At 36.9% G+C, this 18,619-nt stretch overlaps 2 protein-coding genes across 7 annotated transcripts in view; one reads left to right on the forward strand and one right to left on the reverse strand.

Annotated features, from left to right (window-relative positions):
- Positions 1–18,619, forward strand: part of IFT80 (intraflagellar transport 80) — a 120,310-nt gene that overhangs the window by 92,963 nt on the left and 8,728 nt on the right. For all 4 annotated transcript variants that reach the window (XM_032407323.1, XM_032407325.1, XM_032407326.1 and 1 more), the window contains 7 exons: positions 7,365–7,429; positions 10,023–10,158; positions 10,576–10,723; positions 11,820–11,991; positions 13,104–13,193; positions 13,294–13,466; positions 18,043–18,166. In XM_032407323.1, the coding sequence (XP_032263214.1) occupies positions 7,365–7,429; positions 10,023–10,158; positions 10,576–10,723; positions 11,820–11,991; positions 13,104–13,193; positions 13,294–13,466; positions 18,043–18,166 (908 nt within the window). The remainder of the gene's footprint in view (positions 1–7,364; positions 7,430–10,022; positions 10,159–10,575; positions 10,724–11,819; positions 11,992–13,103; positions 13,194–13,293; positions 13,467–18,042; positions 18,167–18,619) is intronic.
- The window catches only part of CUNH3orf80 (chromosome unknown C3orf80 homolog), a 128,373-nt gene that overhangs the window by 76,017 nt on the left and 33,737 nt on the right, over positions 1–18,619 (reverse strand). The window lies entirely within an intron of this gene.

Here is an 18,619-nt window from a genome sequence, read left to right on the forward strand (position 1 = left end):
CGGGGCTCGATGCGGGGCTCGATGCGGGGCTCGATGCGGGGCTCGATCCCAGGACCCTGGGATCATGACCTGAGCCGAAAGCAGACGCTTAACGACTGAGCCACCCAGGCGCCCCACCTTATGTTCCTTTTAAAAGAAACTAGTATTCACTGATGGTTAAATAGAGGTATATGCTAACAGTAGAAAACAATTGAAGTACTTAGTTAGAATCATTAACCTATGAAATTTTCCTTTAAGGGGGACCATTCACATATGAAACCAGTGGTTCCTTCCTAATTTGGGAGCTCCTTTATAAGCAGGATTCTTGCACCAAGTACAGTATTCTACCACTTTAGGTGACAGATTAAATAGTAGAGGTACTAGTGCTTTTGACTTCCTTTCCTCAAACACTTGCACAGATAAGCCATGATATTAGTGTGGGTGACTATTTGAAACAAATGTCTGGGTATATGGAGAGTAGAAGTTAGAGAGCAGTTACTTATGTTTAGAAGCAACTCTTTCAGGCCTGCAGCTCCAGTTTTTGCTACATACTAACACTAAAATACAGATCCAGCCTCCCGTAGTTCAGGGCCACTTGCAGTTATAGAAAGTAGACGAATCTATCCATATACCTCCATCTCTTTATAATATGTACAATCAGCAAAAGGATGGTACACTTTTATTTATAAAAACGTTATCAGTTTGGGGGCGCCTGTGGCTCAGTTGCTTAAGTGTCCGACTCCTGATTTCGCCTTAGGTCATGATCTCAGGGTCGTGAGATTAAGCCCTGCCTCAGGCTCCGTGCTCAGCTCGAAGTCTGCTTGAGAGTCTCTCTCTCCCTCTGCCTTTCTTCCTAGGCCCCACCCCCCACTCTCACATACTCTCTCTCTCAAAATAAGTAAATAAATAAAATCTTTTTTTTTTTTTTAAGATTTTATTTATTTATTTGACAGAGAGAGACACAGTGAGAGAGGGAACACAAGCAGGGGGAGTGGGAGAGGGAGAAGCAGGCTTCCCGCTGAGCAGGGAGCCCGATGGCGGGGCTCGATCCCAAGACCCTGGGACCATGACCCGAGCCAAAGGCAGACGCTTAACGACTGAGCCACCCAGGCACCCCAATAAATAAAATCTTTTTAAAAAGTTATTAGTTTGTATAGCTATGAAGAAAACTGGGTTTAGCCAAGCCGAAAACATTTTTTAATGGAAGCCAAAATTTTTAAATATGCCCTGCTTAATTAAAACTTTTGTTACAGTATTTTTCTTTTTCATTTTTCTGAGCAATTTTAAAGCATAACTTATTGTTACAACATTATTTCTTCTGTGAATATAGCCAGTGATCTTAAACTTAACATTCCTAAGATTTACTAACAGCTAATAATCAATATACTAGAAATGTGATCCTCCGGGATTTAAATATCATGTTCTACACATTTCAGCATTTTTAGGATCTGTATAAATTGTTCATTTTTTTGGCTACTTGTGGCACTACTGTCTTTTCGTGCCATTTCTGTCTTTTCGTTTGGGTAAACCTTGTGCATGTTTGGTCATATAAAATTACTCCATTTGGGATGAATCTTGGATTGGAGTTATTTGGGAATTATTTAAAGAGAATCACCAAAACTAAACTGGAGAATCTCCAACAATCTTCCCCTCATCCTCTAACAATCTTTTTATTTATTTATTTATTTTTAATTTTTTAAAAAAGATTTTATTTCAGAGAGACAGAGAGCATGAGCGGTGTAGGGGGCGGGTGTAGAGGGAGAGGGAGAAGCAGACTCCTGCCTGAGCAGGGAGCCGATGACTCCGGGCTTGATCCCAGAACACTGAGATCATGACTCAAACCGAAGGCAGATGCTTAACTGACTGAGCCGCCCAGGCGCCCCCTTAACAATCTTTTTAAAAGAGAAAGAACACTTTTCTGTATACCACTGCCATGTTTGAGACTAGAAGAAGCCTTCGGTGAAACAGAGAAGGGGGCAGAGGCAGCATTTGGTTTGGCTGCCTCAATACAAATCTGTAATTTTTACAACTTGGCCTACTCAGAACATCACAAAAAGCTGGGGTCGGAGATAGAGAACTTTGAATTATCATTATTATCATTATTTAGATAATGCTTGATGTCATGAAAGTAGATGAAATCAGGGAAAGTAGGTACTGTGAAAAGTTAACCTAAAACAAATAAGAAGGACTTAGCAAAAGAGAATGAGAGATGGTCCAAAATAGGAGAGAATCAGGAGAAAACTGTTATATGGAGCCTGCATAAGAGTTTCAAGAAAGAGGATGGTCGGAAGCACTCAATGCTGCTGGGAGGTCAAGACTAAAAGTAGACGCCTGAAGACTGAAAATAGACTCATTTAATGGGCAACATGGGGGTCACTGGTGATCCATGCAGGACCCTTTGCCTCATGTAGTGAGGTTGAACAGCAAATTGTAATAGGTGGAGAGGAGCTGTAAAAGTTGAAAGCCTATTGCTTCAGGAAGTCTAGCATTAAGAGAGGCAAGGAATTAATAGAGATTAATGCAGTGGGGAAGAATTTTTTTTTTTTTTTTTGAATGAAGGCAACTTCAAAATGTTTGTAGTACTAAGAATGAACTGGACAAAAAAGGTGCGGTAAAGGTCCAGGAGAAAGTGGGGATGGTTGAGAGGGTCATATCTTGGAGAAACCTGGGCAGGTAGAATGACAGTGTACAGGTAAAGAATGTGTAGAGGTGGAGTAGTAGGAGTACTAGATACCCATTCACCTGAAATCAGAGCATGTGAGGTAAGGACCAGGGCTAAGTAACTTAGAAGATAAATTGGAGGGAAATTGAGCTGTTATAGGTTACCAAAGGTTTCATTTTTATATAGCAAAAATTTTGAATTTATATTATCTCATTGAATATTTCGTATGTATTTCATGGTTTCCAAACAAATGTTTTGTCTGTCTTAAAATCAACTCTTGATAATCTATGGAAAACATTTAATTTCAAAATATCTGCTCCATTTCAATAAGGGAGTTATTTCCCCCAGCTATCCGTTAGCAAGAGAAGTCATTGTTAACAGCTCTCAAAAAGAGAAATAATTTAGAATTAATGCTAAAATAATGGTAAAAAGTAATTATTTTACAGACTGCATATTATTTGCATGTATTCTTTTCCTTACATAACTCTAAAAATTAAGGGGCTTATTGGGGATATGGAGAGAATAGTTCTGGAACCTTCCCTCAGGAGTTCAGGGAAATTCTCAGACTGGAAGCTAGGTAAGCTCCCAAATCAAGTGTTTCTGACAAATACCGGTTTTTTTAAGAGACCTCTCCAACCCTGGATACAAAGTTCTGAGGGAGGGGCACCTGGCTGGTTCAGTCGGTAGAGCATTCGACTCTTACCTCAGGGTCATGAGTTCATGTTGGGTGTAGAGTCTACTTTAAAAACAAACAAACAAACAAAACAGGGGCACCTGGGTGGCTCAGTCGGTTAAGCATCTGCCTTCGGCTCAGGTCATGGGGTAGGGCCCCACATCGGGCTCCCTGCTCAGGGGGAGCCTGCTTCTCCCTCTCCCTCTGCTGCTCCTCCTGCTTGTTCTCTCTCTCTCTCTCTCCCTCTGTAAAATAAATAAATAAAATCTTAAAGATAAATAAATAAAACCAAAAAAACCCCAAAATTCTGAGGGAAACCAAACATTTTGGTACTGTAGAACTTTGAGTTGAATATTCTATAGTAAGGCCATGAATTTGAATTTGTAAAATAATATTGATTACTTATAGAAATTCTCAGTTGTTGGTAGATAATCTATTTCTACCCCCTGTGAGGTGTCAGTTCAACTCTGATGTTAAGGTGAGAGTCCTTCAAAAGACTGCCTTGACTTCAGATGTCAGCTGCAAGTCTTGGTGGATCCCCAGACTACCTGTACTTCTGACCCACTGGCTACATATACAGGGGTTCCCATGACCCTCTCAGGTTCAATAATTTATTAGAATGCCTCAGCTCAGGAGAGTTCTATATATGGGATTACAGTTGTATTATAAAGGATCCACATAGTGTGATGCCTGGGAGCTTCTGTGCTCTCTTCTCATGAGATTGAAGTGGTCATGCTCCCAGCACATCCATGTGCTCCCCAGCCAGGGAGCTCCAGAGGCTTTTTTGTTTTATTACATGACTAATTAGGCACGATTACCAAAATCAATGACCATGCGATTGAACTTAATCTCCATCCCCAGAGGTCAGGGTTGCGGGGAGAGCTGAAAATCTCCGCAACCCCAGAGCATCTTCCCCATACCCATCTGCAGTCTCTAAATCTCTCTTGCTGGCAGACAGAACAGTTCCTGTTGGCATTTTGTGCCTCTGCAGGTGCAAAAAGAATATGTCTAGATTCAACCCCTCTGCATTGTTTCAGTCCACTCGCTTCATTAACCCAGTGGCTACCTCAGGTGAGCACACCTGGGTATCTGCTTGTCAATTCCAATCATCTTCTGATGCTGGAAGGGGATTCTGATGGGCATTGACATGGCCTACTTGAATGCACCCTTCAGATTCCCATAGTGATTTCCATAGGGCCGTGCCCCGGAAGGGCACCCTTTTAATAGGCCAATCTTCCACTGCCCTTCTGCCTGACCATATGGCCGGGCCACTGGCCACTGCCTATGAGTAGGTCAGGATCCAGACAGAAGGGTAAACAGCATGCAGTGCAGCTCACCGAGCCAATTTGTTTTTACCTTTTTCAATCAGAGTGGTGGCCTTCCAAACCCAATGTCGCGTGTTCATGTTGAAACTGCCATCCATAAGCCAAGCAGCTGTTTGTTGGTCTGTTGGGAGCTGTTTACAGGCACTGTCCAAACGATGCTAGAATCCTGCAGCTCCTCACATGGTTCCAGAGTCATTCCTGGGGAAGCGAGTCTACCTGCTCATGAACATGCTGTGTAACTCCGTGCGTTGTCCTGGTGGTGTGTTCCTGCACACACCATTTCTGTTCTATTACAGAACTCTTCTGGGCACTGCCCTCCTCGTTAGAGCATTTCTCTGACATCACCCAAGATATCCTTACTTCATGTTTTTCAGTCAGAGGCAGTTTCAATTAATGTCTGATAGCAAGCTAGTAATTGCTTCTCCAAATGGAAATTGTTTTGTCCAGAGTTCTAGTAGCTGTCACTGGGAGGTGCTCACAGACTTTTGTCATAAGCCCCAGTCTACACGCCACACAAGACTGCTTTATAGAGAGTGTATCTTTATTAGCACTCCAGCTTCTGTTCTGTACCGTTTGATATAAGGCCTACATGTTCAGGCAGTCTCATTAGTTTCCATTTTGTATGTCCAGTTAATATTATTGGAGGGGTGGATTTTTCATGCCTTTTGTTTTACAATACTTGATAGGGGAAACATTCCCAGCTAGGCACAATATCCATCCCTATAATACATTCAGGTAAAAGAGTCACAACTGCTTCATATGAAGCTTCTTCAAGTCCCCAGCAGAGTGTTGAGGCAAGAAACTCTGGCCCTTTCATCAATCCATATCTTGATAAATTGGGGGACCATAGCCCCAGGCAATTAGAGGTGGGGTTTCTTTTTGTTATTTTGCCATTTGGCTTTCCAAATTCCTCCACACTAGGATGATTAAAGCAGATTTGTTTAAAGGCCTTCAATGTTGGGGGACCAGCAGGAATTCCCATTGGTTCATCCAACCTCTATTTTTTTTTTACCCCATCAACATTTGCTTTATTCATCCCATTTTTTAGATTTTCACCTTGCTGGGATGAGGACCTCGATGCTCCTCTCTGTCTATCTCTAATTATTTTTGCCTTTTTCATGATTTGTTTTAGCCTAACTTTTTCCTTGGGCAATGGCTCTGAGGGTAGTCCCTATACCTCAGGCTAACCAGAATCAGGATCTTCTCCAACGTATTCTTTCAGTGAGAGCCTTGGGACTAGAGGCTGTAATTGAGACTGTCCAGAATCTGTATTTGGCCCATCTCTTGCTTTCATTTTACCTATTACAGATTATAATAACCATGGGATTGTATATTTTCCATTTTTCTTATTATTTTGCATTTTCTTATGCATCTAGCCAGCTTCCCAGGAGATGGATCCATCATCTCAAAATTCCATAGGTAGCTTTTACCTCTCACAGCTGATTGCAGCTTAGCTGTTTCATATCGTGGGTGATCCTGTTGCCTCTAAGAGTCAGAGGTTCCTCATCCCCTGTTCTTTCATCCTTTCTCTTCCCAAACCACATGTTTCAGTGAGTTAGGGTTGGTCCAGTGAATCTCACCCTTCCTGACACCAACTATTCCATTTTTACCTTAACTGGTGTATTGCAATCAGTTTATAATACTAACAACCTGTAGTTAGCACAGACCCCGGGGCTTAAAGGCAAAGTTCTCCTCAAGGCCGCCCTCACTTCAGACACTAGCCACAGGTCTCAGGGAGCCCCCAGGCCAACCCATTTTGCTGGCTGCCTGGCTACAAATACAGGGACTCCTGTGGCCCCCCTCAGGTTGGATAATTTGCTAGAATGACTCACAGATCTCAGGAAGGGGCTATACTTAGAATTACAGTTTTATTATAAAGGATACACATAGGGTGAGGCCTGGGAAGGAGCACAGAACTTCTGCACCCTCTCATGAAATCAGGGCACTTCACCCTCCCATTATATCAGTAGGTTCACCAATGAGGAAGCAACACTGAGTTTTTATAGGAGTTTTATTACATGGGCATGATTAATTAAATTATTGGCCACATGATTGAACTCAATTTCCAACCCCCCAACCTCTGTATCCCCAGAGGTCAGGACACTGAATATGCTTGGGCTTTCTGATGACCATCCCCGATTCTGAAGCTATCTAGGGGCCCACCAAGAGTCTCCCCTCTAGTATAACTAAGGCACTCCTAATCACTCAGGAAATTCCAAGGGTTGTTGAAGGTCCCTGCCAGGAACTCAGGACAAAAACCAGACTAATTACTAATTATACCACAGGGAACTGTGTACTGACCCCAGGGAACTAAACAGTACATAACACATCGCCTGGTATTATAGTAGTAGACACTTGATACATTTTTCTTTTGTGAAATATGATTGTCTGATGTTATATTCGTCCAAATCAGAGTTCTGAAAATTACAAATTACATCTAGATTTGGACTTGCCATTGTAGATCTTATGGATCAACATAATATCTAATATCTAATAACTATTCTAATTAGGGAATATGTTTTAGGAAGAAGTATTCATTTCCACTGTTTTCTAAGAAAATGACCCCATTAATAAGTAGGAATTTGATGCTGTTGCTCTTCTATGCTGGTAGATACTCTGTGGGCCAAAGGGTTAAATAAATTCTCATCAGGATAAGATAATCCATTGAAGTTTACCAATAAAAATTCTAATATAATAAATTAACAATGCTTTGCTTTTTTTCAAGTAATCTTCCTTTTTGAGGCATCAACTGGAAAACCATTAGGCGATGGGAAGCTTCTTTCTCATAAGGTAATTAGCTACTTTTAATGTAAATAGCCACTACTTACTTCCTTTTTAAAATTAATGTTTTCATTTTAAGGCAAAAAACATAGAAATTAGTTTAGTTTTTTTAAGGGTTATCTGCAATAATTGCCTCAATCCTCCACTTTATTTTTATTTTATTTTTTTAAGTTTTAATTTATTTAATTCATTTTAAGTAATCTCTATAACCCAGCATGAGGCTTGAACTCATGACCCCAAGATCAAGAATTGCATGCTCTTCCGAATGAGCCAGTAAGGCACCCCTAGAAATTAGTTTTATATTTAAACCCAGTGTGCAGTCTACATATTTTGCCTAAAAATGTCAGAAAGACTAAGCACTAGTAAACTCTGTAATGGAAAGCTATATATACAAATTAATTGGATAAAATAATCTGACTTATATGTCTTTATCCAGGCTGTTTACTGCTTTTCAATAAAATGTTCTATCTTGATTAAACTTTTAGCACCTATCAGTAGATAAAAATGTTTTGTATTTCTAAACATCTTGCAGTTTTCCCATTGACCTGTCCTTAGCCAGCATTTTCTTTAGGTTTTAACACTGTAGTTAAACTGAAAAAAAAAAATTCTATAGAAGTACAAAAAGATCTTGAAGATGCTTATTGGTTTCTGATTTTTAGCATTGCAATAACAAAGGAGCACATTTTATTTATTCTAATGAGAGATATATTCAGGTCTAGATATATTTTTAACTCTGTTGTTCAATGCCACTAGTAAAGCGTTACTCTGTATTTTCTTCTTTTTGTAATTATTAGTTTGAATTTGAATAACAATACATTCATAAGGTTCAGAAATGAAAAAACATAAAAAAGGATGTACAGGGAAAAAGTCTCCCTACTACACCTGTTTCTTATCAGTATAATTCTGTTCTACCAAATAAGTAACAACCATTATTAAACTCCTTTTTCCTTCCAGAGATTTTTTAGTGCCTATATATAAGCAAAACTGATATATGTTCTTTTCCCCTTCTTTTTTTTTTTTTTTTTTTTTTAAAGATTTTATTTATTTATTTGAGAGAGAGAGAATGAGAGACAGAGAGCATGAGAGGGAAGAGGGTCAGAGGGAGAAGCAGACTCCCCGCTGAGCAGGGAGCCCGATGCGGGACTCGATCCCGGGACTCCAGGATCATGACCTGAGCCGAAGGCAGTCGCTTAACCAACTGAGCCACCCAGGCGCCCTTCCCCTTCTTTTACAAAAATGTAACATACAACTCTGTACGTAGCTTTTCTCACATAAACTATTCCTGGAGATCTTTCTATATCAGTACATAAAGTGCTTTCCCAATCCTTTTCCCCCCACCATACAGTATAACATTTTATGTGTGTATCAGAATTTATTTAACCTGTGCCCAAATGATGGACATTTAAGGTACTATTGTAACATCTTCAAAAAACAAAACAAACCCTAGCAAATCTAAAAAGAAAGAAAAAAGTCCTAGCAAGTCTTAAGACAGTAAGCAGTAAATAAATCCCTCTTGGATTGAGTTGAAATGAATCCACACTGAACCATTTCGAAGTTATAAGGAAACTCATTTCACTAGCTAGTATAGTAGTGTAAGATTAATGCAGTATGCCAGAAATACTTTGTTATATGGACAGAACACTAATCTTAAAGTCAGAAATCTGGATTTTAAATTCTAGATATACTCGTTACCAGTTTTTCTGAGCAAAATCACTTAGTGGATATGCATCTCAGTCTTCTCATCTATCAAGTAAGTATAGGAATACTTACTTTACGAGGTAAAGTATCTTGTACCTTGTATAGTGTAGTACCTTGTATCTACAATACAAGGTAGTTTCCTGTTTCACAGTAAATGAATGTGAAAGAACGTATAAAATTTAAAACCCTGAAAACATAAGATATTTTCATAAATCTACTCTTACAAATCTATAAACATAGACTTTCTACTTAGAGTAAATTTTGTTATGGAACATATTAATTAAAGTAGACCTCTCTTGTGATATTCAGACTTGCCTCACCCTTTCACTCTGTCTACTAAAGGTAGAACAGGAGGACAGATAGAAATGTTTCTCAGCTTGGGGCACCTGGGTAGCTCAGTTGGTTGAGCTGAGCATCTGACTCGGTTTTGGCTCAGGTCATGATCTCATGGTCATGGGATCGAGTCCCTCGCCCCCCCCCACCCCCCCCCCCCCCGCATTGAACCAAGTTGAGCTCCAAGCTCAACAGGGAGTCTGTCTGATGATTCTCTCCCCTTCCCTCTTCCCCCACTGGTGCACACTCTCTCTTTCAAATAAATAAATAAATAAATCTTAGAAGAAAAAGAAATGTTTCCCAGCTTACAGAGTTTCAAAAAAATACACATTATTTATAGTGTTTTAAGGGGCATCTTTCCCTTGTAAATTAAAAAAAAAAAGTAACTGCTTTAGCTTTTGAATTATATCAGTAGTTTAAAATTACTTAACAGGGACGTCTTATCATTCCAAGTAGGGAGTGATATTTAATTGATCTTTAAATAAACAAATGTTCTTGTAATTAAATGATTTAAGTGATCTGATGTCAAGCACTAAAACTAATCGAGTATTTTCCTTTTTCTAAATTTTAGAATGAAATTTTGGAAATTGCTCTGGATCAAAAGGGACTTACCAATGATAGAAAAATTGCCTTCATTGATAAAAATAGAGATCTCTGTATCACTTCAGTGAAACGATTTGGGAAGGAAGAACAAATTATCAAACTTGGTAAAATAATTAGAATACATTTAAAATTTGATTAGTTTGAATTTTCTTAGATCTACTCTTTCATATTTATACTAAATAGCATATTTACTTGAATTAATCTGTGAATAATGCTTTGGTCTTATAACCTTTCTTAACTACTTAACACCACTTAAATAGCAAGTCTTTAGCTGCTACAGCTACATTAGCATTGAAAGAAAGACTTACAAATTAAAACATAATGGTTCTAGGTAAAATACTCAAATATTTCCATACATTTTTTAAATGAGTTTTTGCACATTTTCACCATTATACAATCGGAAAATAGAGTCATACCTACCAGAAATTAGAAGGGGTCTTGTATGTCAGTTGATTTTTAAAGTATTTTTAATACTTATTATAGTGGAACTAATAGTACATTAACATTCTTTTTAAAATAAGGAACAATGGTGCATACTTTGGCATGGAGTGATACATGTAATATCCTTTGTGGACTTCAAGATACTCGATTTACAGTGTGGTATTACCCCAATACGGTTTATGTGGACAGAGACATTTTGCCTAAAACATTATATGAAAGGGATGCAAGGTAACATTTACTGCTGGAATTGTTTATTGTGATAAATAACTCTAAAGTGTCATGTTTTTGCTTCTAATTTCAATCCTGCAAGGTAACTTTCACTCTACCCAGTCAACGAAATTGCTCAGCTAAAGCTAGCTTAATGAGATTTAAGTTTTGGGGTCAAGTTGAAAGTGTTGTATAATACTATTATATTTATTTATTCCTTCTATGGATATAATTTTCCTTATATAAATATAATTTTCAAGCCTAATGTTTTTTAGTGTAACTCAGGTAGTTTTTTTCAGTGTGGTTTAGTGATTTTAATATGGACATTTTTAAGATTTTTCAGTGATATGCAACATGTGTCAACCTTATTCTTTCTCAGATTATTATAACTTATTAATTATTATCATACAGGACTGTATGTGTCTCTAGAATTGAATTTTTAAATTAATATTAAAGATAGAAAAAATATATAAGGTTACTGAAGAGTTTTTGAAAATTTTACAGGCTTCAGAAAAAACATATATATTTCTAAATTCTCTAAGAAATAACAAGATCTCTCACTCTTGACAAAATAAGAATACAAAGCTTCTTAGCTCCAAACCTTAACTTAACTTTCAAATCTATTTTGAGATCATTTTAATATTCAGTTCGTAACTTTAGCAAAACCAGAGAGGCATCATTTTAAAAGTATTTAAACTAATGAAGAGAAGTTAATCTCTTAAAGTTCACCTCTTTTTATTATGAGAAAATAATCTTGGAATCATCTTAATTTTTTATTGGTTTAAACTTTCAAATGTGAGCGCTGAGTTTTTAAATCATTTGTGTAATTGACCTAAGACTTAGGGGAAAAAAGGTTATTTCAAATGCTTTTAGGCATAGCTCTCAAATATGTAATAATTTTTGCCACAGTAAACTTTTTTATTTTGCTCCAAGTGTATGGCAAGTTGGATTCGGATGTTTATTTAAATATATACATTCTCCCTGGAGTTAACTTTTTTGGGGGTGAATTTTGGAGATTTGGAGACTTTATATCTATGTCAAGGGTCAACTCCCCAAATTTAGTATATATGAAAGATTTTGCTGAGAACGTAAATTATACTTTGCTTTTTTCCAACAGTGAATTTAGTAAAAATCCCCATATTGTGAGTTTTGTTGGAAATCAAGTAACTATAAGAAGAGCTGATGGCTCACTGGTTCACATCAGCATATCACCATATCCTGCTATTCTCCATGAATATGTAAGCAGTTCAAAATGGGAAGATGCTGTAAGACTTTGTCGCTTTGTTAAGGTACTATACATTTAGATCGCTAATTGTGTATATATTGTGTATTAGTTTACACGTATCTTTGTGCAAGATGAGAAATGGTAACAGCTAAGGGCTGGAAAAATTGCACATGAGATCATGTCTCTTTTTAGTAAGTGAAGACATAAGCAATACAAGGGGATAGATATCGCTGTGTGATTTATTTTTGAAGAAGCTATAATTTAAATGAGTAGTTTACCTATACTGGCACATATAAAATCTTCTCTGGAACTTTTTCTAAAAAGTCAGATTCCCAAGTTTTACCCCCACAGAGATTCTAATTTATTCAATCTGGGATGAATCCAAGGCATATTTTTTAAATTCCTCAGATGGTTTGTACACCTAAGGTTAAGAACCTCTACTTTAGATCAGCATTTCCCAGCTTGGTTGAATCCAGTTTTTTCCAGGCATATTTGACCACAGAACTTTTTAATTTTACATGGCTTAGCAGTCCTTAGAATACACTTTTAAAATGACTTTTAAATGCTTTCCCTTACAATGAGTTGTTGATGGCACTCTGCGATAATAGCATTGTCTGAGAACCTCACTATTTCTCTGGTTCCTTGTAAGTTACATTCTTTGACCGCATCAAAAAGCCTGGAGGGTTTATAACCTTTAATTATCTTAAAAGTATGTCAGAAGTTCAAAAATAAATCTTTGATAATTAGAAATGAAAATTGGAAGAAATTTTATTCAAAAAAAGTATTTGTTATTAATATATTTCAACAAAGTAGTCACATGAAATTTCCACATTATTAATTAATTAAATTAGTTTTTTCAGTGCCATGCTCAGCAATGTTTAATTTTTTCATTAAAATGTAACTTTAATGTATTTTTTTTTTTAAAGATTTTATTTATTTATTTATTTGACAGGGAGAGAGATAGCAAGAGCAGGAACACAAGTAGGGGGAGTGGGAGAGGGAGAAGCAGGCTTCCTGCTGAGCAGGGAGCCCGATGCGGGGCTCGATCCCAGGACCCTGGGATTATGACCTGAGCCAAAGGCAGATGCTTAACGAGTGAGCCACCCAGGCACTCCAGTTTTAATGTATTTTAAATCACTGCTTATTTGAAATAATTGTTGTCCTATTTCACTTTAGGAGCAAACCATGTGGGCTTGCCTAGCTGCTATGGCAGTTGCTAACAGAGATATGACCACTGCAGAAATAGCCTACGCAGCAATTGGTGAAGTAAATAATGTTTACTTATCTGTATGTTTGTGGGTTTTCTTACCATAATTTGTTATATTGCTGTCACTATCCACTTCATATGTATTTTTTCTTTTTTTAGATTGATAAGGTTCAGTACATTAATTCTATAAAAGAGCTTCCATCTACAGAATCAAAAATGGCTCACATATTAATGTTTAGTGGGAACATACAGGAAGCTGAAATGGTACTTCTTCAGGCTGGCCTTGTTTATCAAGCAATCCAGATCAATATTAATCTCTATAACTGGGAAAGGTAATAAAAATGTTTTTCATCAATTCTAAAACCCAACTGATCTTAATGTATTCTTCTATCTACCACTTGGTAAATTACATTTTCTGCTGTACTTAATAGTTTCCTAACATCACAGAAGAATTTATTCACATTTCTATTTGTGAGGAGTTTGCCATTGAAGATTTATGCCTTCTCTAAACTTGTGATTGATTAGAAGTTGAAGTGTGAAGAAGAAAAAAGAGCCTAGGATGTCTCCCGAATTTCTGATTTCAATAACTGGGTAGATGATGGTACTATTAGCAGATCTGGAAGGGAATATAGTGAATTCAGTGTTAGGCATGTTGGATTTAAAATATTTGTGAAGAGATAGATATGTGATATTAGTTGATTAATGAACCCGGAGCTCATGAGAAAGATTTGAACTGGGGATGTAGATTTAGGAGTCATCAGCAAATGGATGGCAAGTAAAGCCAGAAGAATGGACGCAATTGCTTGGGAAATGTGTGGAGTGAGAAGACATCAACTACATTTATGGGGTGGGTGAAAGAAGAAAAATCTGCTGAAAGATTGGGATGAAGCAGTCAGACTGGCAGAGAGAAGAAGAGCCATGAGAGATTTGTGATGCTAAGGAAGAAAGGCTGTAGGATTTGAAATGAGGAGTGCTCAGTAGTAGCCTTCTCCTCGCATTAGGCTTCGACACAGATTGCTTTCTGAAACAGAGTGGCGTGCTGCTCTTCTCTATGACATAGGAGGTTTCTCCCCTCATTCTCTCAGTTACGTGTCCCTCGGTGAAAAAGCCTGTAGGACTTAAACACACCTGAAATTACTATGTTATAAAATTGGCATGCTGATTTTTCCAGGTTTGAAATGTCTTTCATCATCTTTGTCTCTCTCGACCCCTACCCTACCATTTTTTTAAAAAGCAGATCCCAGTCATCAAATCACTTTATCTGTAAATATTTCAGTATGTATCTCAAGGTTTTTAAAGATCTAGCCACAGTACCATGGTCACACTTTAAAGAGTTAACAATAATTCTCTTCAGTGTTCTTATTTCTCTGATTGTCTCATAAATGTTTTGTTTTGTTGTTTGTTTGTTTGGTTCAGGATCCAAAGAAGGTCCATACATTATGATTGATTGATATGTTCTCAAGCTTCTTTTAATCTATAGGTTTTCCTCTTTCTTGTGTTTTCTTGTAATTTTCCCACTGCAGAAACTGGGTCAATAGAGTTTCCCATAGTCTGGATTTTGTTGATTACATCTTTGTGGTGTCATTTGACATGTTCCTTTGCCCCTTGGATTAGCCATAAATTGTTGTTGAATCTAGAAACTTGATTAGATTCAGGTTTCAACTTTTTTTTTCCTTTTGGTAAGGCTCAATCAGAGGTGGTGTTCAATATATTTTCACAGTGACTGGTTGCCTATCTTTTTCTGTTATTAGCAGCCACTGATGATCATTGCCCAGATCCATTAATTAATTAGAATTCTAGAAAGATAGAATTTAAGTATTGGATAAAAAATATATTACGTTGCTTTTAAGATCCCTGAATTTCTATATTTGTTTAAGTCCTTTAGAAGGGAACAGATTTCATATTGTTAATATGTGTTATTCCATTTGAGAAGCACAGTTCTGCTGGTTTGTGCTTCTGTCATTCATATTTGAATTTGAAAATTACCTGCAACTGGGCACCTGGGTGGCTTAGATGGTTAAGTGCCTTGGGCTCAGGTCATGATCCTGGGGTCCTGGGATCGAGACCCACATCAGGCTCCCGGCTCAGCAGGGAGTCTGCTTCTCCTTCTCCCTCTGCCTCTCCCCCCAGCTCATGCTCTCTCTCTCTGTATCTCTCTGTCTCAAACGAATAAATAAAATCTTTAAAAAAAGAAAAAAGAAAAAGGAAAATTACCTGCAAACTAATAATCTACAGCCCTTGAAGAGTTGTAGGTAAGCAAGTCATCTATGTGATGTTCACTTTGGACATTTGGTGGTAGTCTGTTCTCAAAAATTGAAGTTAAGAGAAGTAGAAACTTTATGTAAGTATTAATAAAAAATAATTTCTCTACTTCTACCAGTTATATAAAGTGATTTTGCTTCATTCAAGTTATGTAAAAGATCATATTTTGAAGTTATAAAATCTTTTTATGTAACTTCCTTCTATTTTAAATCAGAGAGGATACATGGATTTATTCCAGCCCCATAATCTAATGTCACATTTGTTTGGTTGCCAAATAACCATTTTAAAGCTAGAGACATGCTGTTCCCATAACCCTTATATAATTGGAATGAATTCCCTTCTCTGTGTGATAAAGAAACATTTTTTACCCAGTGTATGCTTTTAGAGAACATTTAAAATAGCACATATAATTTGAATGTTTACCTTTAGCTATTGCTCTTCAATCAGATAATACATATTTTATAATAATAATGACTATTATATAGATAATACTTAGCATCTAGTATCTAAATGCAGTATTAGACATCATATTCTATTCTTTCTACATAATTAAATGTACTGATGTTCCATAACAAATTATCTCTTTGGAGATAATTTTCTTTCTGAAAAGTCCCAACCCAGAATAGATGCTTACGTATTCCCCACTTGGAATACTTCTGGTTTTGCACAACAAAAATTCCTTCCCCAATTGTGTTCAGGCATGAAAAAGGAACAGGAAATGGCATATTTCAGGTGCCAAAGGGCTGGTTCACCAGAGTCTCCACTCACACAACCACACTGGAGTCAGAGCCTTAAGGATATATAAAGGGTGATATGGGACAGGATTAGAAGGATTAAAGCATCTTTACTTCTATTTCTCATTTTTTGAGCCTCTGTGAATTGGTTTTTGCCTTCTTGCATTTCACTTTTGTTCCTCTATGTTGCAGTACTTCTGCATTCTTTTCATGTATCCTCTTTTTCTCTGAAAGACTTAAAGTCATAGAGGAATGAGGGAACTTTGTGAGGAGTTTGCGATGGGTAGTAAATACTGATCCTTGGAGTTAGCCATATGGTTTATGTAAATATATTTTTATAAGAAATCATTGTGCTGAATTTCGGCATTATCGTTTGTATTACACGTGACTTATATTCGTAATTTTTATATTAAGTCTTTAATATTTTTCTCAGTTGTCTACCAATTGTCAATTAATGCACAGGGCATATCTAAAATACTTTTTAGAGTGACTATTTAGGTCAAACCAAAGCATACTAAGAATGAAACAGATTTTCCTACTGAAGGGTCACATGTTGCAAAAAATCTAGTCAGTAGTCAGTATTGTCTAAAAGAATTGATTTACAATAGTTGGCTCTGATAAATAAATCATGACTGGCCTATTCAGAAGTCATATGTCATATTAGAAAGCAAGGGAACTTGAAAAAGAATGTGCTTTAACATCATACTTAAAAACAAGATTACAGGGCACCTGGGTGGCTCAGTCGGTTGAGCCTTTGCCTTCGGCTCAGGTCATGATCCTGGAGTTCCGGTTCGAGGCCCACATTGGGCTCCCCGCTCAGTGGGAGTCTGCTTCTCCCTCTGACCCTCCTCCCTTTCATGCTCTCTCTCACTCACTCTGTCTCTCTCTAATAAATAAAATATTTTTAAAAAACAAGATTACCGTGAACAGTGTAGGAGAGCTATACTGTACTGGATTTTTCTGATTCAACTAATATGAGTTATGCACAGGATCATGGGCTGAGATGCTGTCCAAAACCTACATACACAAATAGGCTAAGAACCGTGGATTAATCTTTTCGTTTCCCTCCAGATTATCAATATATAGATTTTATGTCTTTGCTATTATACCACTGATTTCAGTAATTCATTTAGTTCTTGCCTGCTATTTAAATAAAATATTACCTTAAAAATAACTTAGTTATATTGATATATATTAATTGGATTATAAAATTTAAATGACTTTTAACTTTTTCTAAGAATCAAATGGCAAAAGGCATTTTGTCAGATTTTTATTATCTACAAATTTTAGTTTTATAATATTTTAAATTTGCTGTATTATAACATAAAGGATATCAGTATTTAATTGAATATTGAGCAGAATAAACTTAGACTTTAGATAAATAAATTCTAGAACAGAATAAATTATAGACTAAAAAAAATGGTCAAGATAGTTAAGCCACTTACATAGGGGGTAAGTTCATTCATTTGAATTTTATTATGATTTCAATGAATTTTTCAGTGAACATTGACCATACATATACTCTGGAGTCCTCACCAAAGAGAAATGAAACCCAGATTTCCCTTCAGCAAATGTGTAGGTTATGGAAGAGACAGACTCATAAATAATAATTATAATATACTGTAAGCAGTGCTGTAGGAATAATAGTATGCGTAAAATGTTAGGGAACACAGATAAGAAAATGGTCATTTATTTCTACAAAGGAAGTTGGTCAGGGAGAAGAGATCATGTTTGATCTGAACCTTGAAGTGTAAGTAGGAATTTGCAAGATGGGTGAGGTAGGGAATGGTGTTCCATATTGAGGGATGAGTGGGGAGGGACCAACACAGACCATTTGTTCCACTCTCTTATCCCAAAATTCTACGAGGCTAATACAAGCAGTGCTGATAATCTGTTTTGTTTCTCATTATAGGGCACTTGAATTGGCTGTAAAATACAAAACACATGTTGATACAGTTCTTGCTTACCGTCAAAAGTTTTTGGAGACATTTGGTAAACAGGAAACTAATAAACGATACTTGCAGTATGCAGAAGGTGTAAGTATTATACAGTATTTTATGATAATGTATATGCTTTATAAGTATACATATTTATCTTAATAAGACAAAATTGGAATAATTCATACCATAATCTCCAAAAAATAACTTTTTGCCTTATGATATTATAGTCTTCTTTTGACTATATAATTATATTACTGATTTTTTTCTGGAATCTTAAAGCCATGTGTTTTTTTGTGTTTTTTTTTAAGATTTTATTTATTTATTTGAGAGGGAGTGAGAGAGACAGAGCACAAGCAGGGGGAGGGGCAGAGGGAGAAGCAGACTCCCCCCGCTGAGCAGGGAGCCAGCCGCAGGGCTTGATCCCAGGACTCCAGGATCATGACCTGAGCTGAGGGCAGACGCTTAGCCAACTGAGCCACCCAGGCCCCTTAAAGCCATGTTTTGATTAACTCAAGTCTGTTTTCATTATATTTAATTTGTGTTAAAGTT

Source organism: Phoca vitulina, unplaced genomic scaffold (genome assembly GCF_004348235.1).
Source record: "Phoca vitulina isolate PV1807 unplaced genomic scaffold, GSC_HSeal_1.0 scaffold8, whole genome shotgun sequence".
NCBI classification, from domain to species: Eukaryota; Metazoa; Chordata; class Mammalia; order Carnivora; family Phocidae; genus Phoca; species Phoca vitulina.